At 47.3% G+C, this 19,537-nt stretch overlaps 2 protein-coding genes across 7 annotated transcripts in view; one reads left to right on the top strand and one right to left on the bottom strand.

Annotated features, from left to right (window-relative positions):
• LOC128342602 (zinc finger and SCAN domain-containing protein 2-like) overlaps positions 1 to 19,537 on the bottom strand; it is a 33,590-nt gene that overhangs the window by 10,179 nt on the left and 3,874 nt on the right. The window contains exon 1 of one of the 3 annotated variants that reach the window (XM_053290091.1): positions 702 to 958. The exons of 1 other annotated variant lie outside the window; for it this stretch is intronic. The gene's annotated coding sequence lies outside the window, so the exon portion shown is untranslated. Of the gene's footprint in view, positions 1 to 701; positions 959 to 19,537 lie in introns of those variants that run through there. One more of the 3 variants, XM_053290089.1, reaches the window with a different exon arrangement.
• Positions 878 to 19,193, top strand: LOC128342625 (zinc finger and SCAN domain-containing protein 31-like). Of its 4 annotated transcripts, none has more exons than XM_053290182.1 (5): positions 878 to 1,542; positions 8,879 to 9,831; positions 11,535 to 11,661; positions 13,455 to 13,946; positions 17,551 to 19,193. In XM_053290182.1, exons 2-5 carry the CDS (start codon positions 9,061 to 9,063, stop codon positions 18,111 to 18,113), a joined length of 1,953 nt encoding a protein of 650 aa, XP_053146157.1. In that variant the 5' UTR covers positions 878 to 1,542; positions 8,879 to 9,060; the 3' UTR covers positions 18,114 to 19,193. The 4 variants fall into 4 exon arrangements, with proteins under 4 accessions (XP_053146157.1, XP_053146158.1, XP_053146156.1 ...); XM_053290181.1 differs by lacking the exon at positions 878 to 1,542 and adding an exon at positions 5,575 to 5,836; XM_053290184.1 differs by lacking the exon at positions 878 to 1,542 and adding an exon at positions 5,584 to 5,836 and having other exon boundaries at positions 13,455 to 13,658.

Raw genomic sequence — 19,537 nt, 5'->3', positions numbered from 1 at the left:
GTAGAATATAAATATCCTTAATTTAAATGCAGTTTTACATAAAGCAGTTCTGCTATAGACACACACACACACACAAGAGAAATAGTTAATCACACTCACACACAGAGTCTTTATTAACAGTCATTAGCATAACAGAAGTCTAGATTATATAAAGCAGGAAATTTCGGCTTCTGACTTCTACACCTGGTCCGATAAGAAATTTTACTGCAGTTGTATTACTTTTACCCATGCTTCCTTGTGAGCAAATTGAACTTACTGAGGATTGCTTTTGAGCAAATATTGGGGGTTTTGGGGGACTTAAAAAAAACACACCACAAAAAATCAAAACACATGATTTTGCTTGGGATTGTGTTGTACACATAGAGAGCATGGATTAGATCGTACGCTATGCCTTTTAGGTATTTCGAAACCTAGCACAGCGTCCAAAGAATGTTCGACCAGCTAGCAAATACATACACGTGTTTACTTGTGAGTAAATTGAGGATTACTTCGTTCTGAGTATCTACTGTCCAAATTAAAAGACCTAAAATGATTGCAAAGGGGGAACGATAAGCCAAGGAAATTTGGTTGTGGGGACACTGCAGGAAGCCCCCTCTCACCCCGCCCCCCCCCCGCCCCGCATCTGGCATTGGCGGGGCGACGGGGTACTGCAAACCCCTCTCTTTCTCCCCCCCACCCGCCTTTCTTGCCCTCCTTCTCACCTGCTGCAAGACCCTCTTTTTAACTCACCTCCACCTGACAGCTGCAGCAAAAACCAAAACAGGGGAGCAGAGAAAACACTTTTGCAGGTTTACCAATTCCTGCCGTCTCTACGGCTGGGGAAAAAAAAAATTCAAAAGGCAGATTCCCTCCTGGGGAAGGTGGAGCAGGAAAGCGACTTGCATGGCTTCCCATTCCCATTCTGAGATTTCCGGCCCCCTCTGGCAACCCGAAGCTCTATTGATTTAACTCTTTGGAGGTATCGAGAGTCTTTATAACAGATGCCAAAGCCTGCTGGAGCTGCCTTCTGGAGATACGTGCCTGCCCCCAAGTTCCTGGTCTTGCTGAGTCTTGTTCTGACTTGTAGAGAGACAAAGCATGGAGGAGAGTTTCACCTGCTATCTTCTGCTTGTCATGCAGCACGAGATACCTCCTGTAACAGCAGGAAAGTAGCAACCCTATTGCCTACCTTGTCCCTTACTTAACTCCATGCCAGGAAAAGCTTCACTTACTGATTTTTTGCCTGTCACGCAGCTTCTAAAGCACAAAAGGTATGCAACGCTGTTTGCAATCCAGACCCCGCCCCTCTCTCTCTCTCTCACACACACACAGAGTTTATTCTGGACACTCAAGAAGTGCAAGAACCATCTGCATGGATGTGAGGAATGAGGAAAGCTTCACCTGAAGAATTGCTGCCCACCATACAGCAATCACCGTCCTTATTTTTGCCTCTTGGGGAGACCTTGTTTAATCCCACCCCCTGCGCGTACACACACGTTGCTAGAGTTGCTGTTGGTCAGGATTGAGCTCCCGCCTCAGAATCTCTAGAAATTCAGTCTCCAGGTGAGTAGGTGAATGCATCTTGTCTCCAGTGGACCTGCTTGTAGATGGGTACACAAGAGGAAGGCATTCTGCAATGCACAGCATCTGTTGGATGGAATCCAGCAATGCAGAATAATGGGTGGTGGACTTGAGCAGTAATCTTTGGCATGAGAAGTGGTTGCTACAAGTCTACCCCTTTTTTCCTCCGCAAAACGTTGGCAGTATGGCAGTCACTGTGGCCATGAATGACGAGAGTTGTAGTCCAAATAACAGCTGGGGGCCCAAGAGTGGGAACCCCTGTCGGAGAGAATTATAGTCAGTGCCAAGGTTCAGTGCAGTATTTAGTAGAAATTTAGTAGAAATTCAGGCTGTGGGGCATTCGAGTCCTTTTCTGTCCTTTTCTGTCTCTGTATGATGCAGTGGGGAAGTAACTTGCCTAGGGAGCAAGAGGTTGCTGGTTCGAATCCCCACTGGTATGTTTCCCAGACTATGGGAAACTCCTATATCAGGCAGCAGCAATATAGGAAGGTGCTGAAAGGCATCATCTCATGATGGCAATGGTAAACCCCTCCTGCATTCTACCAAAGACAACCACAGGGCTCTGTGGTTGCCAGGAGTTGACGTCGACTGGATGGTACAACTTTACCTTTATGGTGGGGACACTGCAAATGCTGCCCACTTTCATTACAGGATCATAGGAGCCTCCCACTCTCTGTACAAGAAACTGCTACATTCTCCCTCTCCCTGAGAAATGGGCACACAGCCTCTGCTTGAAAACCGATAAAGAGAGCCCACCACTGCTCAAGGCAGACTGTTCCACTGTCAAACCAGAAACTCCTATGATTAGGAAATTCTTCCAAATGACTAGCCTTTATCTGCATCCTGATCATTTCCATTAGTTCTAGTCCTGCCCTCAGGAGCAACACAGAACAAGCCCATTCCAGTGCGACAGCCTTTCAGTTCTTTGAAGATGCCGGCTATCCTATCTTCGCCAGGCACGGAGCAAGGCCCGTGGCGGCCCAGGTGCTGCCTCCACCGTGCCCACCCTCACCCCAACACCTGCATCTGACATCAGACACAGGGAGCATTTAGCCATGCCTCCTGCGTCTGGTGTCTGACACGGAAGCATGGTATCACTCGCAAACGGGGCCGCACGGCCCCATTTAGAGCTCAGTCGGCCAGTGCTGCATTTGCAGCACAGCCGGAGCGACTCTCCCTGCCTTTTAAAGGCAGCTCTGGCTATGCTGCGAATGCAGTGCTGGTCAATCTAACTCCCAAACGGGGCTGCATGGCCCCATTTGGGAGCGAAATCACACACACACACCCGCGTCTGACGTCAGGTACAGGGAGCATGTCTGGGGCCACGAGGCACTGCCCCTGAGGGGTGGTGGCCCGGGTTCTTTGAACCCGTTTGCCCAACAGTAGCTCCGCCCCTGTCCCCTGATCTTCACTTAGTCTTCCCTTCTCTAGCTTAAACATACTTCACTTCCTCAACCGTTCCTCCTAGGACTTAGTTTCCAGACCTTTCATCCAGGGGCGTAACAAGGCTGGAGTGGGCCCAGAGACAAAATTTTAAAATGGGCCCCTCGCTGATACACACACACACTTCACATGTAACTTGCCTGTGCTGGTCAACGACCGTAATAAAGATTATTATTATTATGTAACTTGCCTCTGGGGGTTCCCTTGAGGCGTGGGGGCCTGCAGGCAGCAGCCTCCCCTTGCCTAATACTAGTTACTAGCTGCCTCCCCTTGCCTAATACTGCCTCCCCTTGCCTAATACTAGTTACGCCCCTGCTTTCATCATCTTTGTTGCCTTCCTCTAAAGCTATTCCAGTTTATCAACATCCTTAACAAATGTGGGGTACAGTAAGTGAGGTCTGACTATTGCAGTACTCAAGTGAGGTCTGACTATTGCAGTACAGAGTGGGACTACAGCCCTGGTCACCCACATTATATTCAATGCCTGTACAATCTTAATACGGTGTACACACAAACTGGACACAGTATTCTAAGTGCACATAAACACTTTATTGTACAGAAATATAGAATTTTAGAGTTACAAATATGTATGATGAATATTTATATACCACTTTTCAACAAAAGTTTCCAAAACAGTTTACATAGATACAAACATATAAATAAAGATGGCTCCCTCTCCCCAAAGGGCTCACAATCTAAAAAAAAGAAACAAAATAGACACCAGCAACAACAGCCACTGGAGGGATGCTGTGCTGGGGATGGATAGGGCCAGTTGCTCTCCCCCTGCTCAATAAAGAGAATCATCACTTTTAAGAGGTACCTCCTTGCTCAATTAGCAAAGAATCTTGGTGCTTTTGCAAGCCCAACCCCCTGCTCATTGCAGAAAAATGCTAAGCCACCAGAATACAACCCTCACCTTGTAGACCCATGTCTTAAGATGCATCTACATCTCATGACACCCCCCCACACACCTTCCTTTTTCTGTGTAGTTAAACCATCTGTACATCAGATATGTACATATCATCAAACATGATGAGCACATACATGTAAACTATGCTGCTCTATGTATATGCAGCAAACCTCAGTTGGCAGTAGTTTCTGAACATGTGTGGATGTCATCTCTCAATAGAGAAGAGGGTGCTTTACATAAAGGATGTCCCAGGTTCACTTCCTGCCACGTCCCATTAAAATGATCTTTTGTAGTGAAGCTGGGAAAGATTTCCCTCAGCTTGAGACCCACCCTGGAGAGCTGCTGCCAGTCAGAGTAGGCAATTCTGATTTAGATGGACCAATGGTCTGACTCATATGGGGCAACTTCATATGAAGGTGTATCATGCAGGGCCGTGTCCCCCCCCCCCCGCCAAATGGAATTGGGTTATCTATGTAGAAAACCAACATGTACATATCAGGTGGTATAAAAACATGATTAAAAAAAACCAAACATGTATAAAATGCTGATGTGTCAGCTAGCCACACCACCATATTGCCACTCCTGGAGAAAAGCTTCACCCGCTGAATTCCAGCTGTTATGATGCACATAAGTCCCACTAGGGCAGGGCTGGGCAAACTTGGCTCTCCAGATGTTCTTGAACTACAACGCCCATCATCCCTATGGCTGGAGATGATGGGAGTTTACATAGATATAAACAAATAATAAAGATGGCTCCCTCTCCCCAAAGGGCTCACAATCTAAAAAAGAAACAAGATAGACACCAGCAACAACAGCCACAACAATCTTCCCCTCAGGGGATGAAGCCACTCTGGGAAGAGCAGAAGGTTTCAAGTTCCCTCCCTGGCTTCTCCAAGAAAGGGCTGAGAGAGATTCCTGCCTGCAACCTTGGAGAAGCAGCTGCCAGTCTGTGAAGACAATACTGAGCTAGATAGACCAATGGTCTGACTCAGTATATGGCAGTTTCCTATGTTCCTAACAACAACAACATCTGGAGGGCCAGGTTTACCCAGCCCTGCACTAGCAGAAAAAAACTGAGAGAACATCCACATAATTCAAGGCTCTTTATGGGGGCTGGCTGCCACCATTCCCCCACCCCCTGCTCCTAGTGGGACTCTTGTGCATTTATGACAGTGAGAAATTCAGGGCTTTTAACACACAAGGCTTTTAAAGCCCTTTAGCTCGCATCTCCTCCAGAACTGAGGGGGTGCGTTCACATATCGGGCAGATTTACCCGGAACTCCCTGCGAGCTATCGGGGAGCAGTTCACACACAATTCGGGTTTCTCACTGCACGTTAGAGTGTAGCCCAATTTATATCTGGGGTTAAACCCCCCCCCCGCCCGCGCCTTTTTGCATCCCTTTTTAGGGGCAACTTCAAGGTCACAATAAAGCCTTGCAGAAAACCCGCAGTAACTCTGGCATGGCAGTCCAGTTGTGTGGCTAGCTGCAAAGCTTCTATTTGTGGCCCAGGGAAAATAAAAGTATCATTCCTCTCCAACGGGTAATGATGGTTTCACTTCTGTGGTGCTATAAGCCAGGGATGACCAACCTGAGGCGCTCCAGCCGTGGTTGGACTAAAAAAAACCCATCATCCACTGCCATAATAAATGACAGCTGGGAGCGATGGTAGTTCAACAGCTCTGGAGTATCGGGTTGCCCACCCCTGCTATAAGCGTAGATACAAATGACTATAAGGGTTAAGAAAGAAAAAAAACACCGCATCATTCTCGACTTCCTAGAGAGGTCTGGAAATATAAGACGCAGGAAGGGGAAGGCCTCTGCTTCCTTTCTTTGAAAGTGGTTCCTGGATTTCTCCCGGTTTAAGAGATAAACGGAGGTTTGCAGAAAAGTCTCACGGGCTTGCGGAGCAGAAGCTGGATACGTGAGTGACTTGGAGGAGGAGGAGGAGGAGGAGGAGATGACTGATGAAGATGGCATTTAAGAAAAGGGGGGGGAGTTGCAAGGGGTGGAGGAGAAAGAAGCATCAAAAGGGGAGATCGATTGTAGAGATCCTTATTGATCTGTTAATGTCCCAAAACCCCAGTTCTGGTAAACACCTTTATTAGGAGCAACTAAAATGTCCTAATTCAGGTTTTATCCGTAGAAATGGGAATTGCTTTCTTTCAAGGAGAAGATCCTTATTGGTCTGTTAAAATCCAAAAGCCCCAGACTGGGAAACATTTTATTAGGAGCAACTAAAATGATCCTAATTCAGATTTTATCAGTAGAAACGGGGATTGCTTTCTTGCAAGGAAGTAGGGTAGACTGAGAGAATTATCTTCCAGAATTCCAGATTAAATTGTTGCTCTTGTCTTAATCCAAAGAGAAAATGACAATCATCAGTCTGTGTTCCAATACATATTTACCTGGGAGCAAGCCCTGTTGGACACAGTGGGGCTTCTAGTATACATGCATAGAATTGCATCAGTGCTGAAGTGTTGCTGCTGTAGTGATGCTTATTTGTGGATTCCATGTTGGGAAAGAAAGGTGAAATAGAATACTCTCATTAACAATTTTAAAAAGAGTTCATATTTTCCCCCCAACCTCTGGCTAAACATTTTTTTAATATGCAACTTCAATTTTTCTCAATTGATAAGATGATATGATATTGCTCTTATGCAATAATAATTACTTGGTATGTACATAGTATTTTGAGATGTTCAGAATGTATCATCTTGTAATCCTTAAAAGAGCCATGTAAGGTAGGACAGTATTATTTTCCCCAAATTGCCGCTGAGAGGGAGTGGCTAGTGTATGCCCATGCAGTAGGTTTGTGGCCGAAGTGAAGTTCCAGTTCACAGCTCAGTCTTTTAGCCATGCCACCAGCTTGTATAACTTTGAACAATTCTCTCTCTTTTTAAAAGAGGGTAGCTGAAAGATTAGGGGTGTGCACAGACTGTAGTTTGGGTCATGGTCCGAATTTGGATTGTTCCATGGTCCAGTGGACCAGTTTGACCCAGTTCGGCCGACCCGCGAACCAGTCCAGTGGTTCGAGGTGGTGCCAGGGGAGGGGTGGCGGCCAGTGGAACCTTTAAAAGTAAAGCTGCTGGGCCTTACCAGCATGATGGTGACATGGCTCTATCACTCACCTGGCCTCTGCGCATACGCGGAGGCCAGGTGAGTGACGGAGCCGCACCACCACTGCATGGGCTACTGGCCTGGGGGTTGTTCCGCAGCAGCAGGAAGCTGCCTGGAGTGGCAGTCACACTGTAAGGACCTGCAAAGACTTTTAAAAGTGCCACTTGCCACCCCCACCGGTGCTACCTCGAATCACTGGACCGGTTCGCAGTTCGGCCAGACCACGGACCGATCCAAATTCAGACCATGACCCAAACCATGGTCCTTGAAAACCCCTACTGGAGATCAGTAACATATTTGTATTATTATTCAATTGGTTTTCAATAATACTCTCTTCATGCAATCTCTTATCAATATTTCCCTGATCTTTCTCTTTCCTCTTTTGTCCCAATCTCTTCTGCTTTCTCTGCTCCATCTTGTTGGATAGATTCCTTCATTTCATACACTTAACTCTACTAAAAGTGAGCTTTTTGTGGGGAGGTGGGGTTTCCTCCTGATTCTCAGTCCTTTACAAACATTGCTATGATTAGTTATACCACTTTTCAGCGCAAAAATTTCTCAGAATGGTTTACATTGAAAAAAATAGCAATAATAATAAAATGATCCCGTCCGCAAAGGGTTCACAATTTAAACACACACACACACACACACACACACACACACACACACACACACACACACACACACGAGACCAGCAACAGCCACTGTTTGTTTGTTTACTTAATTACTTGTCACATTTATATACTGCCCTATATAAAATCTCAGGGCAGTTTACACAGAGGTGCACCTAGGTAATTTTGTAGGCTGGACCTATAGGATTTTGGAGGCTCCCCACCCACCCTCCCAGTATTTTTAACACATTTTTAGCTTGACCACATCACCCAGGAGAGACTAAAAAGGATTCGGGGGCCCCCAGGGGGTGTGGAGGCCCTGGACCTCAGCTCAGAGTGCCTCTGGGTTTACAATTTAAACAAACAGCAAGTAAAACCTAAACATCTTATAAAACAGGTTAAAATTACCATAAATGAAACTTCTTAAGCTAAAGGCCTGATAGAACTGGTGTGTTATCAAAAAAGTTATCAAAATTTATCAAAAAAGTTTTCAAAAGCCATCAGACATGGGGAGATTCTGATGTCATTTGGGAGTGTGTTCCCGAGCCCCAGAAAACCCTAAAAAAGGCCCGGTTATGGGTCACCAATGAGCGAGCTGGTGGCAACTGCAACTTGACCTTTACCGATGATCCATAGGCAGTGGGGTTCATGAAGAAGAAATATAAATATAAATAAATATAAAGACAATTGCAACTTTGACTCTTTACCCAGTTAGCTATCTCTTTCTCAAAAGAGAAAAAAGTTACCAAGAACAAAGTTTTGTTTGTAGTCTAAATGGGGAAGGAAAAAAAAACATTTTTTAAAAACACACATCTAGGCCTGGTGACCTAGAAGCAATTTTGTTTGCCACAAGCGACCAAATATCTGTTTGCAAATCTGAATGACAATGCCTTCAAAAATGGTTTCCATGTTGCAAACAAGGAGAGAGTTCAAAATAGCCTCTGTGTTGTGTAAAGGTAAAGGTTGCGCCATCGAGGTGTCGACTCCTGGTGATGGCCTCCGTGTTGCAAACCAGCTCCATCCCAGCCCCAAGACTGGCAACTACCCATCATGTGATTTGCCCCCATCATATTGTAAATGTGTCCACCCACATTACAAGTTGGAAACGCTGAGCAGAATTATGGTAGGGTACAAGATGCTGTGACATCCATAATGAAAGGGACTTGGTTGGGGAGGCCAATCTTCAGCCTAGTGGCTAGCAAGGCCTTCAAAACATTTGTCTCTTTCTGTTTCAGGGAGAAGGCTCAGTTGTCCCTGCTGTGGCCAAAGACTCCTATCTTGCTGCTGAGAACACTCCATTGATCTGTCTTTTTTACTGATTTCTGCTCACAAAAAGGGACGTGGTGTTTTCTTCAGGTTGTGCTAAAGAATATGAGCCTGAGAGCCATACCAGGAGTCAGGTCAACTTTGTGACAAAATGGCTGCTGAGGACAGCACAACCTTGCCATCTCTGGGATTTCAGTTCCAGGCTGCCCTCAAACAGCAGAGGGGGATAAAAATGGAGGCCGGGGACCTCACTGACACTCATGATATCCAGGCGGTGTGCATTGGAGAGCCCCTGGCATGGGCAGCCTCAGCACATATCAAGCAGGAGCCAGAAGAGGAGCATTGGGAGGCCCAACAGAAGCGGGAGCTCCTGAAGGTAGCACAGCTCCCTCACTCAGGGTGGGGACACTCGCCGTTCAGAGAGGCCATACTGTGGGACGATACCAAGGCTTTCCCCGCTTCCTTTGAGGGAGCAGATAATTCTTCCAAATGGCTGACAGGCGAGTGGGCGACTCAGCAGACGTCGGTCTTCGACGGGGGAGCTCAGCAGCCCTCTGGTAGGCCCAAGAGCAGCAGCGCCGGGAAAGGCCGCAGAAGAGGGAAGAATGCCATTCTTCTGAAGGAAGGGGTCGGAGCGGAGGCCCAGCGCCAGCAGTTCCGCCATTTCTGCTTCCCTGAGACCAGAGGGTTGCGTCAAGTCTACAGCCGACTCCGGGAACTTTGCCACCAGTGGCTGCAGCCTGAGAGACGCAGCAAGGAGGAGATTCTGGAACTGGTGATCCTGGAGCAGTTTATGACTGTCCTGCCCCAGGAGGTGCAGAGCTGGGTCCGGGAACGGGACCCGGAAACTTGTGCCCACGTGATTGCGCTGGCTGAAGATTTCCTGATGAGGCAACAAGAGGCAGAGCACTGGGAGCAAGAGGTGACCAGATTCCAGCCAGGAAGTCTTGGGGTTCAGAGGGGAGTTGGCGGGGTGTGTGTGGAATGCCCAACTCTGCTGAGAAACCATGAGGTTAAATCATGAATGCTGTTTTTTGAATGCTCCTCCCCATGTAGGAATATAGGAAGCTGCCTTATACTGAATCAACTCTTGGTCTATCTAGCTCAGTATTGTCTACGCTGACTGGAAGCAGCTCTCCAAGGTTGCAGGCAGGAGTCTCTCCCAGCCCTACCTGGATAGGCCAGGGATTGAACCTGGGACCTTCTGCATGCAGAGCAGATGCTCTATCACTGAGCTATGGTCTCATCTCAAAGCTTGGTGCAAATAGAAGGCTAGGTCTTCAAAAGCTAGCTCCTCTTCAAAAGGAGAGGAGAGCTGGTCTTGTGGTAGCAAGCATGACTTGTCCCCTTAGCTAAGCAGGGTCCACCCTGGTTGCATATGAAAGGGAGACTAGAAGTGTGAGCACTGGAGGAGATTGCCCTCAGGGGATGGAACTGCTCTGGGAAGAGCAGAAGGTTCCAAGTTCCCTCCCTGGCAGCATCTCCAAGATAGGACTGAGAGAGATTCCTGCCTGCAACCTTGGAGATGCCGCTGCCAGTCTGGGTAGATCATACTGAGCTAGATAGACCAATGGTCTGACTCAGTATAGGGCAGCTTCCTATGTTCCTATCCTTTCAGATTTCCTGAAACTTTGCTCTCTCTCTCACTCACTGGGTAGACAATACTGAGCTAGATGGACTCAGTATATAGCAGCTTCCTAGGTTCGTAGGTCAGCAGTAGGCAAAGAGCTATTAAACATCCACTATTGAACAGAGGAAGCGGCCTTCTACTGGGTCAGACCCAGGGTCCATCTAGCTCAGTACTGTCTACTCCAACTGGCAGTGGCTCTTTCCTAACGCTGCCTGGCGATACTAGGGATTGAAAATGGGTCCTTCTGCATGCAAAGCAGATGCTCTACCCCAGAGCGATGCATCCCTGACAGCCATGGGCTGGAACCTTTCTCCTGGATGAGCTAGCTGTCTTTAGGGGTGGAGTGCCGGTCTTGTGGTAGTGAACATTAATTGTCCCCTTTGCTAAGCAGGGTTTGCCATGGTTTGCATTTGGATGAGTGATTACATGTGAGCACTAGCTGCTGTAAAATATTCCCTTTAGGGCAGGGCTGCTCAACTTCGGCCTTCCTGCAGATGTTGGCCTACAATTCCCATAATCCCTGGCTATTGGCCACTGTGGCTGGGAATTGTGGGAGTTGTAGTTCAAAAACAGCTGGGGGGGCCTAAGTTGAGCAGGCCTGCCTTAGGGGATCGAGCTATAGTTCAGTAATAAAAAATAAAACAACAACAACAATAATAATAATGTACTGAGTATAGCTCAATAAAGAGGGTATGCTTGCATGCAGAAGCTTCCAGGTTCAATCTCTGGCATCTCCAGGTAGGACTGGGAGAAACTCCTGCCTGAAAACTTGGAGAGCTGCTGCCAGGCAGTGTCAACAATACTAAGCCAGATGGACCAAGGGTCTGACTCAGTATAAGGCAGCTTCCCATGTTCCTGTTTGTAGCGAGTGTTTTGTTTTAATGGAGAGGCATTTCCAATTGGTATCTCCCATCTGCAGTCTGAAAAGGTACAGTCCATTCTGCCAACCTCTTTCTGCCTCTGCTCTGAATGGAACTACCTTGCTCTCATTGTAGGCGCCGGGGACCTTCGTGGAGGTAACAGTGGATTCCCCTGAGGGAGAACATGTTCCATCAGATACCTGGCAGGGGCCACTCTCCAAGGAAATCAAGCAGGAAGAGAATGGAGACGCAGGTTCCATAGGTAGGGAGTCATTCTGCTGGAGTAATTGACTGCTCAATCCTGTGCCTGTTTACTCAGAAGCAAGTCCCGCTGAGTTCAGTGGGACTTACCCCCAACGAAACATGCATCTGAATACAATATAAAGCTGTGTTGCCTAACTTGTCTTTTTTAATTTCATCAGGACTGCTTTGCATAATTTTCCTTCATCATGTTAGCAACTAGCTTCTCAGTGACTCAAGGCCAGTTTGTATGTTCAGCAGAATCAAGCGAGAAAACATTTCCTAAGATATACCACTTTAGCGGGGGGGGGGGCAGGGCAGGCGGGCGTGTTTTTCATTTTTCTTTTGTTTGGAATCTCTCCAGTCAAGGCCACCTAAAAGCAGACCGTGTTAAATCACAAATGCCCTCTTGCTTGCAACCATCTGTTTTAAACAGACTAAGCCCCTGAGAGACGTACTGCAAGTAGAAAAGGTCTAATTTGGCGCCAGCATCCAATTCATCAATCACATCCCTTAGAATCATAGAGTTGGAGTGTTAGGGATCTCTTGTGAGGTGGGAGGGGGCATTTGGGGGGCACCATGGGAGAGGTAAGGAATCCCCTGCTCTCCCCACTCCTTCTGTTTGTCTCTGAGTGTCTCTTTGCGGAGCAAGGGCACTTCCCAAAGAAGTCTTCTGCTGGACCCACCTCCTCTGAGCCCAGCATACACCTTCCAGCTTCCCTCCCCAGGCTAGTAAAAAACCAGAAGGAAGCGAAGCAGAAGAGGAAATGATGAAAGGGCAGTAGAGTACAGTGACCCTCGATAGAGCAGCTCCTGTACTCTACTGCCCTTACAGCAATTACTCTTCAGCTTCCCTTGTTTTATACTATCTTGCCAGCGGCATGTGAGAGAGGTAGGGAAGTGCAACTGAGAGGAATTCTTGATGCAAAGGAGGATAAAGAAACGGTGGAGGAGGTGGTTGGGGGTGTTTGTCTTGCAACAAGAAAGAAGAGGAGCCCAGGGTGAGAAGCATTTGGCAACCTGCCTCTGACCCACCAAGGTCTTTGGTCGCCATTGCCAATCCTGTGCCCGATGCAAGAAATCAAGAGAAGGACTGTGAGCAGAAAAGGTCTACATAGGCATTGGCGTCCAACTCATAAATCTCACTTTCCAAATGTGGTCTTTGGATCTTAGAATCAGAGAGTGGGGTGGCGGGGGTGGGGTGACTTCAGGTAGCCCAGCCCAGCCCCCCACCCCAGGGGTGATTCTCCCATGAGGTCAGATGGGGCAGTCTCCTTAAGTGGCGGATTTGGGGGGGGGGCCCTCCATGAGGTGGCAAGTTGTCCTCCACCTCCTTCTACTACCACTATTATTTATACGCCACTTTTCAATAAAAAGTTCGCAAAGCCATGTACATGGGGAAAGAATTTTGGTGATGGTTCCCTGTCCCCCAAAAGCTCACTGTCTAAACAGAAACCCCAGGGAGACACCAGCAACAGCCGCTGGAAGGATGCTATGCTGGGGTGGAATAGGACTGGTTGCTCCCTGCCTGCTAAATGTAAGAGCTACCCATTTTGACAGGCGCCTCTTTGCCCAGCTAGTTCTGTCGCCCATTAGAGCAGGCCCAAATGCGTGAAGAGCTACTTCAGCTTAGCCAGGGAACTACCTAATGCCCACCCCTGAGGTAGAGAATAATGTTCCTAAGGAACTGTCCATTGTCCTTATTTTGGGGGGGCATATGTGCATGTGTGTGTTCTCTCCCCGGCTTCTCCTTCAGTTTTCCTGCCACCTCTTTCCGTCATGACTCCTCCATGCATTGCCTGTCTTCTCCTCCAGGTGGCAGCAGAGAGTCTGAGAACGCGGAAGAGGAGCAGCGAGGGGGCGGTTCGGAGCCATCGGAATTGTGCCAGATCTTCCCCAGGAGATCCCAAGGGCCCCTCCCATTACAGAGCGAGAGCTTTGAGGAAGGTTGCGGATCAAAGAGTCAGCAGGATCAGCCGCCAGTGATGATATGGGATGAAGCCGTGATGCATGCGGAAGGTAATGAGGCTGTGACAGAAGCAGTGCTTCATGGGAAAGAGATCAAGCACCTATGCCCCGAGTGTGGGAGGAATTTCCAGCACAAATCAACTTTAATTAGACACCAGAAGATGCACACTGGGGAAAAGCCCCACGTGTGCCTGGAGTGTGGGAAAACCTTCCGGCGGAGGGATAAACTGATTAGACACCAGAGAATACACACAGGGCAGAAACCCCACGAATGCCCAGAGTGCGGGAAACGCTTCCGCGAGAGAGGCAAGCTGATCAACCACCAGAGAATTCACACAGGTGAGAAGCCCTACACCTGCCCAGTGTGTGAGAAAACCTACCGGTGGAAAGAAGAGTTTGTTAAACACCTGAGAATCCACACGGGGGAAAGACCTTACGAATGCTGCCACTGCAGGAAAACCTTTATTAGCAAAGCCCACTTGGTCTCCCACCACCGGATCCACACGGGGGAGAAGCCGTTTGAGTGCCTGGAGTGTCGGAGGCGCTTCTGTAGCAAGCAGAGCCTCGCCAAACACCAGCGCGTCCACACAGGAGACCGATCCTTTGAGTGCCAGGACTGTGGCAGAATCTTCCATTACATTTCAAACTTCACCAAACATCAGAGAATCCACATGAATGATGGAATCCTATGATTGGTCTGTCCAGGGCGGCCCAGGGTGCTACGGTACCTGAAGCAAGGCACCAAAGGCTGCCTTGCCCCACACCCCTGCTGGGGGGCAGCCCCTTTTCAAAACAGACATTTGTAACCTTTGGAAGTGGTGCAGGGAGGAGGGAAGCTTGCCAGCAGCCTCCTCTTCCCGCCTCAAGCTTCTTGCAAGCTTGGCAAGGCGTGTGAGGATAGGTGCTCCTTGCAAAGCTTGCCAGGGTCAGCTTGGCCCCAAAGAACTGCCCATGTGAGGTCCCTTGCTGCCCTGCTGGCATCCAGTAATATGCCACTTGAGCTGACTGCTCCGCCTCGCCTCATGACAGGATTGCCTCTGAGTCTGCCGAGAACAGAGTGGAGGGTCTGTGATAGGTTTGCTGCTTCCTCGGCATGGTCACACATGTTTAAATTTCCTGTTGGCTGGGGTCCCCCTGATCAATGGCTAATTTGCCCAGAGTAAAGTTCAAGTTCACTTTGCAGGACATATTAAGAGGTTAAAGTCTATCTAGGCGGCAATGTATTTAATCTATTGAGCGAGGCCCTCAGATTTTGATCAGTGGTACCATCCCAGAGGATGAATGCCCATCGTGATTTCTGGCAACGCCTACCCCTCTAGGGTGGGGAATAGGTGATAGCAGTGTGGCACTTACTTCTTTCTCTGTGTTATCAGCCCTTCTTTATCCCTGCTCTCAGACAATTAGGTTGAAGTTGTTTTTGCACAGAGGAAAGGGGTAGGGTAGGGTCAAGGTTAGGGTAACAATGAACAAATTGTTATACTCTCTCCATGGAGTAATCTTTGCAGGACATTCCTGCCAATTTGCATTTCCATTCCTCTGACAACATCAATAGAAGTGTGCGTTTTTTAAAAAAGTTTTCAAACACCCATTGCAAATTTGGCTGTTGCAGGCCCGATGGTCAGGAAAATAAAAGCATAACACACAGAAAGCTGAAAATATTGCAATTCTATCACCTATTTTCCATCTATAGGGCTGTAGTCAAAAATCACAATGAGCATTCATCCCCGCAAGTGCTACCAATCACCCCAGCTACTAATTCCAACACTGTTGTTGGAATTAGTACTAATGTACTAAATTCCAACAAGCGCACAAATTATGAGGGGAGATGTTATGAGGCATCTATATAATATTTAAACAGGTTGTGTAATTTCTTAGTGCCATTTACTGGCCAGCTTCTGACAATCTGTGAAAGACCCATGCCCTTTTCAAGACCCTTCCAGATGCGTATGTATTCCAACATCAGCACAAATTACCATGTGGGGAATCCACACTTAGAAAAAGGAGGTTGCACTATATTCTTAGTATCTCCTGCTGGTGATTTCCCCTCACCCCATGTTCTTTATACTGGGGCTGGGGAGACAGTTGTTTCACAGATTGCTGCATTTTGCCTGCAGACTTCACTAAGAATATCATAGTTACCTGAATCCAAGATGACCCCGCCCCCACCCCGCCACCCAAGCTCTTTAACAACATAAGCCGGAGATCATCTTAAACTCGGGCAGTGGCTGATAGCATGTGGTTACACAGAGATGCTTGCAGCCTGTGCGGTACTGGTGCCCCCACCCTCTGCAGCTGCTTATAGGGAAGCCAAACCCCACATTTACCTGGCAATTCACTCACAGGCAACATCCCCACCCCGGCCCCTCCGTCTCAACAGTCACTGGGAAAAGCTCGACTTTAAAGGAAGCCAAGCCCTGTGCTTCTCTGGCAATGGCTGGGATGTTGGGATCAGTCAGGATATGGTGGGAGGTGAACACTGGGAAGGAATCCCCTTACCAGTGCTCACTGCACACATGCCTCCCGCCACCCCAGTGGTTGCCAGAGAAGTACGGGACTTGGCTTCCCTTAAGGCCAAACGTTCCTCAGCAACTATTGAGACGGCAGGTGGGATGGCACGGTGAGCGCCGAGAGGGGTTCCCCGCACACATCACCCACTCCCTCGGCAGTCACTGGGGGAAGCTTGGCTTTAAAGGAAGCCACATCCCTTACTGCTCTGGCAACAGTTGGGGTGGCAGGCAGTGTGGGCAGTGAGTGCATTTTCAGCGGTCAGTGAAACGCTCGCTGTGCCTCCCAAAACTCGCCTCACACATCTTCCTCCTGCCATGCCAGCCACAGCCATGGCCAGAGAAGGATGGGCCTCTGCTTCCCTTTAACAGTCCGTGAGGGGCCCTGCACCTGAAGCACTCAGAATTCCTCTCAGTGCTCACCTCACGCCTCTCCTGCTATACCCTGCCTGCCACAGCTGTTGCCAGAGAAGTATGGGCAACCCTTTATGGGCTTCCCTTTAACAACCTGTGAGGGGTCCCGCACCTGAAGCACTCAGCATCCCTCTCAGCGCTCACCTCACACATGTCCCACCATCCCAACCATCTCCAGGGAAGGACCAGTATGAGGCTTGGCCTCCCTTTAAGGACTCCCTGCCCCCATGACCAGAAGCTCACAGTGTAGCTTCCTAGTGCTCACACCACCTGCCACAGTCCGCATGCTATTCCAAGCGTCACTGGTGCAGTGATTGTAACTGTAGAGATGATCTTGATCAATAACAGAGGAACATATAGGAAGCTGCCTTTTGCTGAGTCAAACCATTGGTCCATCTGTAGCTCAGTATTGTCTACATCAGGGGCTCCCAACCTGTGGTACTCCAGGTCTTGCTGAACTATAACTCCCATCACCTCCAGCTCCAATTTATTGGAGTACCACAGACTGGGAACTCCTGGTCTACACTGACTGGCAGCGGCTCTCTAAGGTTTCAGGCAGGAGCCTTTCCCAGCCCTACCTAGACATGCCAGGGACTGAACCTGGTACTTTCTGCATGCGAAGCAGATGCTCTACCACTGAGTTATGTACTGCAAATGCTGCAACATACCAGTACCACACAAATAGAGCTAACATAAGTTAGTTAAAGTAGCTCTTTAAAAAAAAAATTAGAAAGGTACTCGTGAACACACATTCCCATCTCACACAGGGAACCAGTGAGATGCAGCATGAGAAGCATTTATGCTTCTTGAAAGCACTGTCAATCACACAGGCATGGGACTTTATAGGGAGACTTTAGGTACCATAATTGGGTTAGCCTGTGATTGAAAAGATCTCAAGTTGCAGTAAGGCCGAAGTAAAGGAATGATGGCAGTGCCTTTATTTAAGTAGCTCTTGTGCTGAATACAATTGTCCACTAGATCTAATATATCTGATTCTGTTGTGTTCATGTTTACCTCCCATGAAGGAAGTTTGTGGCCCAGTACCATAGTTCACAGAGAGCTGCAAAGCGGACCAATGAATTTTGAGATGGCAGATCATGTGGAGAAAAAAGGCACAAATGCAAAAGGGAAAGTAACCCAAGGTATACGAAGAACTTACGATGCACATTTTAAACTCATGGTGGCACTGTATGCAGAAGAAACTAACAATTGTGAGGCCGGGCGGAAGTACCATGTGACGGAGGCAAATGTGCGAAGATGGAGACAGTCAAAACAGAAACTTGCACATGCTGCCTCAACGCGGAAATCATTCAGTGGGCCCAAAATAGGGCGTTTTCATGGCATAGAAGAACAAGTTGTAGAATTTGTGCGCACTCAGAGAAGAGATGGGAAACCAGTCACACGGCAAATCATTAAACTGAAAGCTCAAGAAATAGCGCGAGCACAAAACATTTCACAGCAAGATTTCAAGGCCAGTAATGGCTGGTGCGTAAGAATGATGCGCCGTTTCGGTTTTTGCCTCCGGCAAAGAACTTCTCTTTGCCAGCATCTTCCTTCTGACTACACCGAGAAACTGATTGCCTTCTAGAAATACGTGATTGGATTACTCCAAGATCACAATTATCTGCTGAGCCAAGTGGGTAATGCAAACGAGACACCAGTTAACTTTGACATGCCATCTAGTTACACAGTTGCAGAAAAAGGTGTGACACCTGTCATTCTAAAAAACATCAGGGAATGAAACAATGTGCATTGAGGAAATCCACTAGTCTACTTGTCTGTGACAAGTGAAAAATGATGCCTGACAAGTGAAAAAAATCCTGACGAGTAATGTACCAACATAGCTCAACGAGTAAAATTTTTGTCTGGCTGGTAAAGAGACCCAACATTTCTTCATCCCTGCACATTACAATAATGGCAGCAGTATTCGCCAGTGGTACAAAATTGCCACCCTATGTGATTCTGAAGTGTAAAACAATGCCAAAGGAACAGCCGCTTACTGAAATAATTGTTAGGTGTCAAAGCAAACAATGGATGTCTATAGACTTAATGAAGGATTAGATGAACCTCGTTTGGAATAGGAGACCAGGTGTGCAGCTAAGAAAAGGGAAAAGAGGACTGCTTGTCCTAGATGCATTAAAAGGATACCTAACACCAGAAGTGCAGGATCCCATCAGAGAAATGAATACTGATATTGTGGTCATTCAGGAGAAGTGGCATCTCTTTAAAGACTGCTTGAAATATTTAGATTCATGACTCTTGGCAGGACTCTTGCTCTATCCCCTTCAGGGAAAATAAAGAAAGAGCAGTGTGACACTGCTTTGCCAGTGGATAAATACAGCCTGGGAGGGGATAACACCAGAACTTATAGTTAAAGGGTTTACTAAAGGCTTACTTTCAAATGTTATGGGTAGAACCAAAGATGATTTGTTTGCATTTGAAGAAAAAGTAGAGAATAGTGAAGACTGTAAAAGTGAGGAAGAAGTTGAAGATGAAGAAGACAGTGGAAATGATGAAGAGGTGTGAAATGGAAAAACTGAAAGGCCTATAGTAAAAAAACCTCCAGATAAGAAAATTGGTTAACCAGGCAAATCATTACTGAAACATTTATATCTTTATTGTATACTTATTACAGTTACTGTATGTAATAAAAAGCTTTTTGTGTCCAGTATAAGTTTCCCTTTTTTGAAGAAGCAGAGTTGTCTTAAATTCAGGGTCCTCTTTCTTTTGGATAAATACAGGTAAACCATATATACGGGGATCATCTTAAATTTTGTCATCTTGGATTTGGGTAAATGTGGTATAATGTGACCTCCTTCTTCTTAGTGTGGATCCCCTGTGATTTTTTTCATGGCAATTAACACTGATCTTGGAATATATAAGTATCTCAAAGGGCCCTAAAAATAGTAGTATTGAAATGGTCTTGGTTTTTCATGGATTGTCAGCAGATGGCACTAAAAAATTACATAGTGTGCTTTAAGTTGTTTAAGTTTAAGTCGAAGCCCCATAAAA

The sequence above is a fragment of the Hemicordylus capensis genome, chromosome 2 (genome assembly GCF_027244095.1).
Source record: "Hemicordylus capensis ecotype Gifberg chromosome 2, rHemCap1.1.pri, whole genome shotgun sequence".
Taxonomy (NCBI): Eukaryota; Metazoa; Chordata; class Lepidosauria; order Squamata; family Cordylidae; genus Hemicordylus; species Hemicordylus capensis.
The sequence above is the reverse complement of the archived record's forward strand: the minus strand, read 5'-3'. Positions and strand labels throughout refer to the sequence as shown.